Source organism: Octopus bimaculoides, chromosome 6 (assembly GCF_046866305.1).
Source record: "Octopus bimaculoides isolate indiv1 chromosome 6, ASM4686630v1, whole genome shotgun sequence".
Lineage (NCBI taxonomy): Eukaryota > Metazoa > Mollusca > Cephalopoda > Octopoda > Octopodidae > Octopus > Octopus bimaculoides.
In genome coordinates this window covers 73391611-73405082 of record NC_142933.1, presented here as the reverse complement: position 1 = coordinate 73405082, position 13472 = coordinate 73391611, and the positions used below count along the sequence as shown (strand labels likewise).

The following is a 13472-nucleotide window of genomic DNA, read 5'->3' as shown; positions in this document are numbered from 1 at the left end:
TGAAATATTAGAGTATAAAAATAATAATCTATGCAACATATAGTTAATAATTTGATCATTGCAACCAATTATTCACAACAACATTTGATTATGTATTATCTGAGTATGAGAATAGTTCACTTGTTATATATATATATATATATATATATGAGTGTGTGTGTATGCATGTATACACACACACACACTCATATATAAAAATATATATATATATATATTCATGTTTTCTTTCAGCTTTGTGAAACTGATATCAAAATTAGTGAAAATTAAAGCTATTTGTTTAGAATGAGATAAATATCATTCTGTTACATTGGACTAAATCACAATATGTATTTAATTACATATATTACCAACTAGATATGGCAAAGTAATAATTCCTTTTCAAATATATTGTGTAACTATGACTAACAATTAGAAATTAAGTTACTATAGAAATTAAAATGAAATGTAGCAGTCAAGGTATAGCAGAAGACAAAGTGATAAAATATAATGGCATTAATAATGATTAATATGCTCAGCACTAGTAGAAGAAAACAATGCATAGATTAATGTATTAAGAGTAATGTATCTCTTACAGGATATTATATTTCAAATTAATTTAATTTGGTAAACTGGAAACTAAACTGCATTTAAGATATCTGAAGGTTAACACAAAATCAGTAAACTGAATTACAAACTAATATCTATATAGTTTTAAAATATTGATTTCAAATTTTGGTACAAGGCCAGCAATTTCGGGAGAAAGGATAAGTTGATTATATTGACCCCAGTGTCCAACTGGTACTTATTCTATCAACCCCAAAAGGATGAAAGGGAAAGTCAGCCTTGCCAGAATTTGAACTCAGAGCATAAAGACAAATGAAATGCCACAAAGCATTTTGCCCAGTGTGCCAATTCTGCCAGCTCACCACCTTATGTATATTTAAAATATTGGCAATCTGTATGTTGCATCATGTAAGTGAATGATTGGTGGCAAGTGTTGTATCTAATGCCCAGTTCTTAACTGATAAGAGACTAAAGAAGTGAAATGTAATGACATATATCTTATCCCTTACTCAAACAAAAAGGTTAGGACAAGATCTGAAATGGAAATACTTGATATTTGCAATGTCTATCTCAAGAAATAGTAAAAGTAAAACATATGAAAAGACTGATGGGTGAAGATTTGGAAATGGGATTGTGTATGAATTGAAAAAGTGCAATTAACATAAATGATGGTGATTGTGGTGGTGTTGGTAGGGTTTAAGAATGAAGAAGGTAGATAAAGGTAGACAATAAATGAATCTGGAGATTTCATATCTGCACGTATTTAATCTCTCTGTGAAATGAAATGCCAAGAGAACCTTTGCAGCAGAGTGAGATAAAGATCAAACCCACAGGTTTCATTGTCATTTAGCTCATCAGAATTCATGTCACTTACTTCTTATCAAGATGGCAAGCAATAACAGCAGAAAACCACGTATTAAAGTATAAACATGACTGAATTTAGCCATGAATCATCTACATAAAAGTACAGGGATGCTGGCACAATGTTAATAACTAAAGTCCTAATACAGAGGATGCTATAAAACATGAGTTTGTAGAGTCATATCTATATGTATTTAGTTCAAGTTTGAAGCATTTTGAGGCATTTCTGGAATCTTAGGATGAGAATTAAACTAATTGGTTTACTTGTTATTTAGCAACTCGGAATCACATCTTCCCAAGATACTGAGTAATGGTAACAGACGTTTTATACATATATACATGTAAACATGCATGCATACATAAATACACACACATGCATGTATATATGTGAAGGTATGTGGAGTGGCAGTTAAGGTGTTGCACTCACAATTGCTAGAGTGTAGGTTTGATTCCCACTCTGGGTAATGTGTAGTGTTCTTGAGCAAAACACTTCATTTCACATTGCTCTTGTCCCTCTTTCGATCAGTGGGGAATGTTGGTCTGCTTGTCTAGCCAGTAGGGTGGCATCATTCAAAGGCTAAAATGATGCAAAATGCATTGTCACCATTGATGTGGAACAACATCTGATAGTCTGGTGATCACATGATATATATATATATCATGGCTACTGAATAAGTGTCACATATCTTTACAGATACATTCCTCTATTTGCATAATATCGAGGTCTCTTTCTTTCTTTTGTTGCCATTCCTGCCAAATATATATATATGTGTGTGTGTGTGTGTGTGTGTGTGTGTGTGTGTGTGTGTGTGAATGCATGTGTATATAAACACAAGTACATGCACACACTCACACACATATATGCAGACATATATATTTCACACACATACACATATACATACATGCGTATATTCTATTCTTCTACACTATTATTGGTTTTGTCCAAAAGCTGCAGCCATTCAGGGGCACTGCCATTAGCATTATTGCTTGTTTATAATACTCATTTCCTGGCCCTGTCCCTAGAATCAGATTTTGTGATCGAGTGAGTTAGACAGAGCTGTGACCTAGTGATTCCGACAGGCTGGCCCTTTGAATTACAACTCATTTTTTGCAGATAAGTGAACTGGAGAAATGTGAAATAAAGTGTCTTGCTCAAGGCCACAACACACCATTGGCAATTGAACTCACAATCTTTCAATCATGAGCTGAATACTTAAACCACTAAATGACGTGTCATACATACATGCATACATACATATATGCATACATGCATACATACCTACATACATAAATAAATACATACATACATAAATACATACATACACACACAAATACAATGGGATTCTTTCAGTTTCTGTCTACTGAAATTGCTTACAAGTCTTTGGACTACAATAGAAGATTCTTGCCCATGGTATCATACAGTGGGACTGAACCCAATACTATGTAGTTTGAAAATGAAATTCTTAGTCACACAGCCATACCCTATACATAATGCTTGTCTATTCAAAAGTTATGCTATGTTGGTACTCTAGTAGTTAACAAAAGAATAAATGCAAGTGATTGAACATGAGATGTGAAGAACCTGACCTGGAAAAATCAATGAAAATAAGATACTTCAAATAAGACAAAATTAAAGAGTCACCCAAGCCATACTAGCATAAAGATAACTTGAAAAGAGTGACAATGACAAAGATATTGTATACAAAGGCAACAATGACAGAACAAAATCTATTGTTGGAATGCAAATGAAGTTTCATTGGAGATTTAAAACAATTGCTAGAAATTCAGTTATATTGATGACAATACATTTGTACACAACATCAACAATATTATTTCCAAATGCAATATCAAATTACATATTTTTCTATATAACATTGGTATCATTATATAAATGTAATAATTTGATATTCTGGTATGCACTTGTAATATGTCATTCAATGCTCATTTATGGTATGTGGCTACCTGATGTCAACAAAGGTATGGAGGTATATTCTTTGTGACCACAGAGTTTATAAAAATATGAGAGAACAAAAATGGTATATATATATATATATATATATATATATATATATATATATATATACATACATATAAATGTTGTACATACATATACGCATATAAGTTCTTTTATAAATAAATATATTACAATAAATTCAAATAAAATTATTAAAGTCATGCCAATAATTGCTAATATACCCATGCATATGTGGACAAACATGCTTTTAATATGTAGAAATAATGTTTGATTTCACTGTCATAATATCATAAATAACATAATTATGCTGAGAAATAAAAATGCAGATTTTTTACCCCTTCAAAGCATTCTCTTTAAAGGCTTGTTAAGAAAATTCATTGTTTCCAAACCTAAACTCTATGTTGAAGAGCTCTGCACAGAATTGATTAAAGAAGTTATATTAAAACAAAAATATTTTGGCTCAAAGTGTTCAAGCAGTAATATGTTTCAAAATGAGCAGTTAACAAATATGAGGCAATTCATCAATTTTTCTTTGACCTTTTGCCATTATCAAGTTAACATATGAAAAGTCAAAATGTTCATTGCCATTAAAATTTTCAACATGAAAAAATTGGCTGATGAAAGCTACTGACATTTGACACGAAAATTGGAAACATCGTTCAGCAAAATAAATACTGAAAATAAAACAGAACTACTGTAATTACTGATTTTAATGTTAGCCTTGAAATATCTAAGCTGATTAATTTTCCATTGTCTGTCTTGTTAAGATACAATAATATATGTTTCAACTATAAGCTCAGATAGAAAACAGTTATTTTAATGTTAGAATTGTAAGATAGATTACCTATCATCATCATTTAACTTTTTATATTTCCATGCTTGCATGGGTCACACAACAATATGCTAGGGCAGCATTTCCTATAACTTGATGCCCTTCCTGTCACCAACTCCCAAATGTTTCCTGTGAGATAATGCTCTGCCAGTCTATTGAACATCAAGCAACTCAGAATATTTATGCAGAAAATTGGAAACAAAAGATACCATCTGAATGAGGCATTCATTTACAAAGTTTATGCAACATACCATGAAGCCCAGTAATGGTTTTGCAGAGGGTTAGAAGCATATGGTGACAACAACAAAGTCATTGTTTACAATCAGTGAGCAAACCCACAACGCATCTGAAGATAGAAATATATTAACTTACTTGCCTTGCACAAGCATACACACACAAACATGTGTGTGCGTATCATATATATACACACACACAGATACATGTATATGTGTGTGTACATATATATATATATAGACCTGTGGAAATAAACTGTGCTTGAGAAGACCCGGCAGGCCAAGTGAGACCATAACCTGTGGCCTATGCCAGTGGTGTAACCAGCCCATTTAGGCATACCTTTCTTTCATTGGACACTAAACTATGCTTGTGAAGACCTGTTGAGGTAAGTGAAATTGGAATCGAATTCGATGACAGCACTGCATGACTGGCATCCGTGCTCGTGAAGCGCTAAGAACACCATCCGAGCGTGATTGTGGCCAGGGCTGCTGTGTGGCCCCCGTGCTGGTGGCATGTAAAAAATACCATTCGTGCGTAATCGTTACCAGCATCGCCTTACTGGCACTTGTGTCGGTGGTACGTGGAAATCACCATTTGAGCATGGCCGTTGCCAGTACCGCCTGACTGGCCCTCGTGCCGGCGGCACGTAAAAGCACCCACTACACTCTCGGAGTGGTTGGCATTAGGAAGGACATCCAGCTGTAGAAATTCTGCCAGATCAGATTGGTGCCTGGTGCAGTCATCTGGCTCACTAGTCCCCAGTCAAACCATCTAACCCATGCCAGTATGGAAAGCGGACGTTAAACGAAGATCATGATCATGATCATGATATATATATATATATATATATATATATATATATAATGTATATAATGGGCTTTCATTGACACAGGTGCCATGTAGTAGGACTGAACTTAAAACCACGTGGTTGGAAAGAGAACTTTATCACAGTCAACTCCTTGCCTTTCAACTAATGTAGGTATCTGTATTATATAAAGTGATATATTGTCTGTCTATAATATTTAATCTAAATATTATTGAAGAATTTATCAGAATTCAGATAAAACAGCAAACTTAATAAATAAAAGCAAAAGGTGGAATTATTAAAGATTAATGAAACAAAATCATTTTGAAAGTTTTAATAATCTTTTAAATAACCATTCATTTCCAATATAGAAATATGAAAATATTTAATGCTAATTTAAATTATAGTGTTTATTTGAAACAAATGTAAACAACACAGAGAATATCACAAAACACAAGTTGTCAACAACCATGCACTACCATACATACTTACCCACAGGCATTATTTGATAACCTGATGATAAATGTTAGAAGTTAGTATTATGTAGCAAATTGATTTTGTAAAACAACGATAACTGCAAATTTCTTGCTTCCTGGGTATGTTTCATTTCATCTCAACATGGCTGCACTTATAGTTTTTATTGTTATTTTATACTCCCAAATATTAATTCAAAGTATGATGATACAGCATTTCTGCTTTTTTTTTTTAATATTTCAGTGGAGTGGTTTGGGGGGGAGCAATGCACAACACCCTTTACAAGGCTTCTGAGACTGCTGGGATGAGAGAGGAGGGAAGAGATACATAAACTGGAAATCTGGCCTGAATGCTTGCAACAGAATGGACTCTGCTGAAGGTACCCAAGGACCTAAGTGGTGCACCCAAGTAAGTCAAAGTGGGATTTTTACATCTATGTAAAAACATGAAACAAATCCTGTAACGTATCCAATCTAATGTTCTGACATTCTGCCAATCTGCTATTCTAGATTAGTGCTTTATTATCAACCTTAAAATTATGAAAGGCAAAGTTAACATCCAGTACAAATGCAACAAAACATTCTATCCAGTGCTTTAATGCCAATTTGCCAAAAGGTAGGATATGCCTTTTATCTTTTAGTTGTTTCAGTCACTGGATAGTGGCTATGCTGGGTACTGCTTCGAAGGGTTTTGTCAACAAAATCAACTTCAATACTTGTTTGTTAAGTCTGGTACTTATTCTATCCTATTTTGCTGAACTTTTAAGTTATGGAGATGTAAACAAACCAGCACCAGTTATCAAGCAGTGGTGAGGGACATAAACACAAACTTACATACATGCACATGCCTATATACACAACAAGCCTCCTCACAGTTTCTAACTAGCAAATTCACTCACAAGACATTGGTGAACCTGGAGCTATAATAGAAGAATCTTGCCCAAAGTATGCACATTGTGATTGAACCCAAAACCACCAGGCTGCAAAGCCAGCTTCTTAAACACTCATCTATGCCTGGTAACATTATTTAATAAGCATACAACTTTAGCCTGGTTGTGAGAGATATAAGAAGTTTTTTCACATGATATTATCTTACTATGGGGAAAATAGCTATTGATATAATTAGTTTCTAGTCTTCTTAAATCTTTATCATTGAAAGGATGCCCATTTTTCTATCTACAGGAAGACTTGTAGCATATAGCTACTTATATTGCATGCAAACTAGGGCTCAGTGAAACAGGTCATTCCAATTTGCATCATTAACAATGTGATACAACACTACACACAAATTCTGTCAAGTAACCTCTTCTTACATTTCAGGTCTTATGCCTATAACAGAAAGAATTATTATTTATTGAATTAACCCATGTTGCCAGCTGATGCAAAGATATGCAAATTACATGAAAGAATTTAGTTGAGTCCTATTTTGTAGAGACTATGATTAATTATATGCTACAACTCTCTGTTTTTAAAAAAATATGGTTATTCTTTCTCAGATGAGTTCAACGTACATCTACAGATATAATACCTGGACACATTACCAGCGTTATATGCTGAAGTCAGTGGGTGTTATAAATCTTGCAATATACATCATTATCCAGGTGACCTGATCCAGATTGATTACACCTAATTCAATGCTTAAGTGGTATTCTAATGACTACACTGGTAACCTCTTTTTAGCAAGCCATATAGTTTCTCAAGAGCTGTCATATTGTTTTCGATGGTTCTTCACTTTCCTCTAATGTCTGGGGCTCTATGAACTTTTCTGTAGGTATGACCTGTAAATCTTCAACTGCTCATCTCTATTCATCCATGCTATAGTCCTTCACTAACTGCAGGTATTTAGCTCATTTCCTCTACTCTAGCCTAAGAAAATTAATAAGTAGTCAAACTGATTCTACCTTTTCTACATAAAGATAGATAAACTCAGTGGAGTAACCATATTTTCTTTACTTTTCACAATAAGCCTAAAATTATATGCTTATTAACAAAAATATTTTATATTATATTTCAAATTAGACAAAGATGTTGTACATATCACTGTGTGGGAATTAATCTCTGTTGTCATTGCATACACTGCTATGTATATTAAGTTGAGAAGTTTAGAGGAGTCATAGTCTGTAAATATGGAGGCGCAATGGCCCAGTGGTTAGGGCAGCGGACTCGCGATCATAGGATCGCGGTTTCGATTCCCAGACTGGGCGTTGTGAGTGTTTATTGAGCGAAAACACCTTAAGCTCCACGAGGCTCCGGCAGGGGATGCTGGCGAACCCTGCTGTACTCTTTCACCACAACTTTCTCTCACTCTTACTTCCTGTTTCTGTTGTACCCGTATTTCAAAGGGCCAGCCTTTGCTGAGCCACTAAGTTACGGGGACATAAACACACCAACATCAGTTGTCAAGTAATGGTTGGGTGACAAACACAGACAAACACACACACACACACACACACACACACACACACACACACAATGGGCTTCTTTCAGTTTCCGTCTACCAAATCCACTCACAAGGCTTTGGTTGGCCCGAGGCTATCGTGAAAGACATTTGCCCAAGGTGTCACACAATGGGATGGAACCCAAAACCATGTGGTTGGGAAGCAAACTTCTTACCACAAGAACCGTGCCTGCACTTATTTGTTGATAGTTAGATCAGTTCCACATCTGTTCATGGAATGATAAAAGTTATGGCGTAACTATTTTGTTTGCACCTCACAATGAGATCAAAATTGTATGTTTATTAAGAAACAGTATGTCCCTCAAACTTCCAGATATGTGATTGGAACATATAATTTCCTTCTAGATGCCCTTTCTAATGCTGGCAACTTAACTGTGAGAATCTAAAGCCAAAAGAATTTATCAAACACTTTCAATGCTGTAACTCAATAATTACCAATAAAATTTATATTTTAAAATTTTATATTAGAAAATATAATACTTTAAATTTACATAACAACTTTCATTTATTGGTTGAATTTACATATTATATCAGACAGATGTTAGTTATGCCAAAACTATAAGTACTACAGCAACATTCTGAAACCAACTATATTAAGCAATTGTCACCAATTATTCCATTCATGTATACATTATAAAAGTACTTAGATCAACATAAACCAACATTTCTTGGTCATCACAAAATAATTAGTAGCTTTAGTTTGGCCTTCAATATTCTGAAGAGAAAATATAGCTGTCACTCAACAAGTATAACCTGTTGACATTTGAATGTCTATAGGTTGACTTAGTACATTTATACTAAGTTGTTTCTTGCTTTTTTAAAATTGAAATCCTTGTATATGGTTTTAGTTGAAACAAAATTCTAACAAATCTAAAACTACATCATCAAATAAGTGATAACTAACAGCTCTAGGAATTTTATTATCAAAGTTTGAGTAAGTTTTAAAGCTTAACCCCACAAATGTAATGTAACCTGCCATGATGGGAAATTTTAAAGGCAGTAAGCTATCTACGGAAAAAGCAGTAGTGGCTGAAAACAAGTATGAATACATGTGATAAATGGATTTTTAACACTGTTTCCTTACATCAAGTAGATTACTGCAATGTCATACTTCATGCATTTTATACACGAATACACATATGCATGCATACATGAATGCTCACACACATACACATGTAAATATATATATATAGATATATATATGTATATATGTATATACACACATGCAAATATATATATATGTATGTATGTGTGTGTGTGTGAATAAATGCACAAATACTCATACATATGCATGATATACATACATTAAATAACGAGATAAAATTAAAAATATTTTTACACACTTTTCAGTCTCATATTTTGTAACTAATAGGAAATACTAGAGTAAACATTATCTTGTCTAAATCTAATCTTCTAAACTTGTTTTATGAACATTCCTGCTTGACAGATAAATTAAATCTATTTCCATTTAATTTCCTTCTCATAATTAGAAACTTTTTCTATAAATCCATAGTTACATATACTTGAGATCTTGGCTTATTATTTGTTAAATTTAGGTTGGAAATTACCCGATGAATCTCCACATACTAATATGTCACTCCATTAAAGATATCATATCTAATATTTTTATCACTTCTTTCAATATTTCATATTTCAGATAATACTTCCTGAATGAAATATTTAGCTTCTTAAAAACATTAAAGTAACTGAATGGCTGAAACTAAGCACTCTTGATGATAAGAGCAATTCCTACTACACTGTGCTTACATATAAGATCTGTCACTCAATAAGCTATATCCTACCATAACAAGTGCCATGATATTAAATTAGTGGTTAGCAACAGCATGTGTTAAGAAGACCAAGGAGATTAAGAAGCAAATTATAAGTAGGAAAACACACTATATGGAAGTTAAATTATTCTTCTGTGTGACTTCACATCTAAATAAGACTTTGTGACACCTATATTAAAGAAAAACTATGAGAAGACAACTGGGTTTTGCTTAGAGGTATCTCATGCAAACCATTAACCAACTGAATGGACGGAATAGGAACTAGTTAGATAATAAGCACCATGGAAACATAGTAGAATACTGTAGGAAATAAGGCTACATGAACTAAATGATAGACTAGAAAGAAGTTTTAAAATAATGGACAGCAAGGATTGAGTTTAGGAGAGTATACATATGGCATAATGATTTTAGTTAGGCAAGAATGAAAGTGAGTATAAGAAGTTTGCCCATATCTTGAATTATGAGGACAAGTCGCTTGAAGCATTCCTATATGCATGATAGTATATTCAGATATATTAGGACACCAATAAAGTCAAATGTATTTGGAACACATTGCACAAATGCACATAGCCTCAAAGTTATCATTTGTTTCAGTCACTGGACTGCAGCCATGTTAGGGTATTTGTTTTGAAGGGTTTACTATTTTCTTTAGCTTGATAGTTATTTTTTTTTTTTTCTGAAAATACTAAGTTACAGGGATGCTAATAAACAAACATTGGCTGTCAAGCAGTGGCAGGAACAAACATAGTACAAATACAGAGACACACGCACCTCATAAAGGCTGGCTTTTCTAGTTTAATGGCATATAAATTCTCCACCTGGACAGGACTTTGGTCTATCACAGGATTACTCATTATTGCCAGCTGAGTGGACTGGAGCAACGTGAAGTGTTTTACTCAAAAATGCAATGCATTGCCCTGTCCAGGAATTGAAACTGCAATCTTACGATCATGAATCCAACACCCTAACCACTAAGCCATGCATCTCCATTTAGTTAAAGAATAGTAATTAAGGACATGAAAATATAGAAAGCAGCATGTCCGTTAGCATATTTACTGATATCATGGAAACAACATTCTAAGAGGGTATTATGTATATACAAACTATATATTTACTTTGTACAATTGTTGTTCCACATTCTCAGATTAGCCCTGATTAAGTAAACCTATAATGAAAGATAATGTAGCCTCAAGAAACCCATCCTGTAGCAGGATATCTAGCACTATATCACCTAACATGTACTTGCCTATTTTTAAGAAAGAGGAATGGGATTTGAGGGGAAGTTTGCTGCTATCTTTAGCAGCTCGAATGACAACATAAATACTATCTTGTAGTTAAATCAGGCAGGAAGGTGTTGTCCCTGATGAGTGGTGTAGCAGTATCATCATAAATTGCTGCTATAGAGACAAAGCAGATGTTTTAGATGAATGTGGGTATTTACAGAGATGTTAAGTTGTCATGAAAGTATTTAAGAGAATCATGAAAAATTTAGTGTGACATAAATTGTATTTGATGTATATCTCAACACTGTGTATTCCAGTGAACTATTAAAACACACACACAATTGAGAATATTACCGAAGGCTCTATAGTCTGACAAACATTGTGTCTATGTATATACAAGGTCTGATCAATAAATATTCGGACTCTGTTGTGCATGCGCATTAAGTATCAACATTCTAGCTCACTTCTGCTGTTTACAGTAGTGCTTGGGAGGAAGGTGTGTAGCATGTGATCATTGCATTAACCATGACAGAGAAAGTTGTCATGGCAATACCTGCTCACAGGCCTGCATAAAGTGTATGGAAAGGGGTGTATGAGCCGCACAGAATTGTATGAGTGGTGCAGACATTTCGAAGATGGCCAAAAAATGTCGATATTGATGAACGCCCTGGGAGACCTGCAACCAGCAGAACTGAGAACAACATCGCAGATGTGCATGCAGCTATGTAGGGAAATCATCCAGAGGATGTGCAGATCAGTTACCTTTCAGTTCAATCCATTATCACTGAAGATTTGGGAATGAGATGTGTGTCTGTCAAGTTTGCGCCAAAACTGCTTTCAGCTGACCAAAAAGGCACTCAGGTTTCAGTTGCACAAGATCTCCTTGATTGTGTTGAGAATGATGAACACTTTTTGAAAACTTTACGTAGGCCTCTGAGCATATATCACCATACTTTTGGCAAAATTTCATGCAGATTCTCTGCTCAGCTTTCTTTGTCATGATCAATGCAATGATCACATACTACACACCTTCTTTCCAAGCACTGCCATAAACAGTGGAAGTGGATTAGAATGTTAAAACTTTATGTACATGCACAGCAGAGTTCAAGATCAATCTGTGCCAAGTGGCTTCAATCTATGCTTTAGCTTCATTACTGTAGCAACAGTCCGGCTACTTATTGATCAGACCACATATATGTGTATGAATGTGTATATATATATATATATATATATATATATATTGTTGTACTTGGAGATGGTCATATTGCCAGTTTAGGCAATAAAAACACACGCACTGTATATTTGGTGTTAATTTGCTTCAGCTTATATTACATTAATCTTAATCTTATTTCGGCCAGAGTTCTTTCGTCACACTTCTGTGACCTCATCAGTGGTCCTTTGTTTCCTTCTTTCTTATGTGTGTCTCACCTTGCTAACTATCAGCCATTTTGTATTTTGTATTTATTGGCTAAACTGGCAATATGACCATCCCCAAGTACAACAACATCTGTTTCAACACACGATTTCACATCAAAAATCTTGCAAAACAAATATATATATATATATATATATATATATATGTGCATATATGTATGTATGTACACACAGAGAGACAGATATCAGGAAATGAGCACAAAGAGAAGACAACATGGTCTGATCAATAAATATCCGGACTGTTGTCATAGTAACGAAGTTAAAGCACACAGAATGAAGCTGCTTGTTACTGTAACACTTAAAAGAAAGTGAAAAAGTCAACAGTTTTGACATTCTGGATACTAGTCTTTCAGAAGAAGAAAAATGGAAAAGAAAATATAAAGAATGAGAAAAGGTGGTAGGAAAAAGAATTGAAAAATAACACAAAATTTCAGACCTGGTTATCCTTAAAAACATTTATATGAGATGGTTTGGCTTACATTGCATAATTTGTTGAAGAGCAACAGATAAACATTTGAAACTTGGAAGAATGGTTTTGCATGCATAATCTAAGGGTAGCTTGTGACAGAATAAATAATCATAATGGTATCAAGAAAGTGACCGTCATATACGTGCTAGATAGGTATTAGCTCAACTCAATGCTGTGTATTCAGTAGTACAATGAGTACGTAAAAGTTGCTGAGAAACTGATGTAGAATCTATTGGATTAGTAAATTGTTGAGTCACTCAGCACTGTCTTAAGGAATGGACACACTGAACAGTTGCCCAGGGGCTTCACAGGTCTAGGGGACTCAACCCTGATGCATGTATGTTGTGGCTTGCCATCAAAAAATACTACAAGGTC

The 13472-nt window shown here is 34.2% G+C and overlaps 1 protein-coding gene and 1 long non-coding RNA gene across 49 annotated transcripts in view; one reads left to right on the top strand and one right to left on the bottom strand.

The window, feature by feature from the left end:
* The window catches only part of LOC106868360 (agrin), a 762720-nt gene that overhangs the window by 554496 nt on the left and 194752 nt on the right, over nt 1-13472 (bottom strand). For 21 of the 48 annotated variants that reach the window (XM_089354042.1, XM_089354044.1, XM_089354047.1 and 18 more), the window contains exon 3: nt 5743-5763. The exons of the other annotated variants lie outside the window; for them this stretch is intronic. In XM_089354042.1, the coding sequence (XP_089210168.1) occupies nt 5743-5763 (21 nt within the window). The remainder of the gene's footprint in view (nt 1-5742; nt 5764-13472) is intronic. 48 annotated transcript variants of the gene reach the window in all.
* LOC128248135 (uncharacterized) overlaps nt 6002-13472 on the top strand; it is a 29671-nt gene continuing 22200 nt past the window's right edge. Inside the window, exon 1 of the long non-coding RNA XR_008264411.2 lies at nt 6002-6132. This is a non-coding gene — a long non-coding RNA (uncharacterized LOC128248135). The remainder of the gene's footprint in view (nt 6133-13472) is intronic.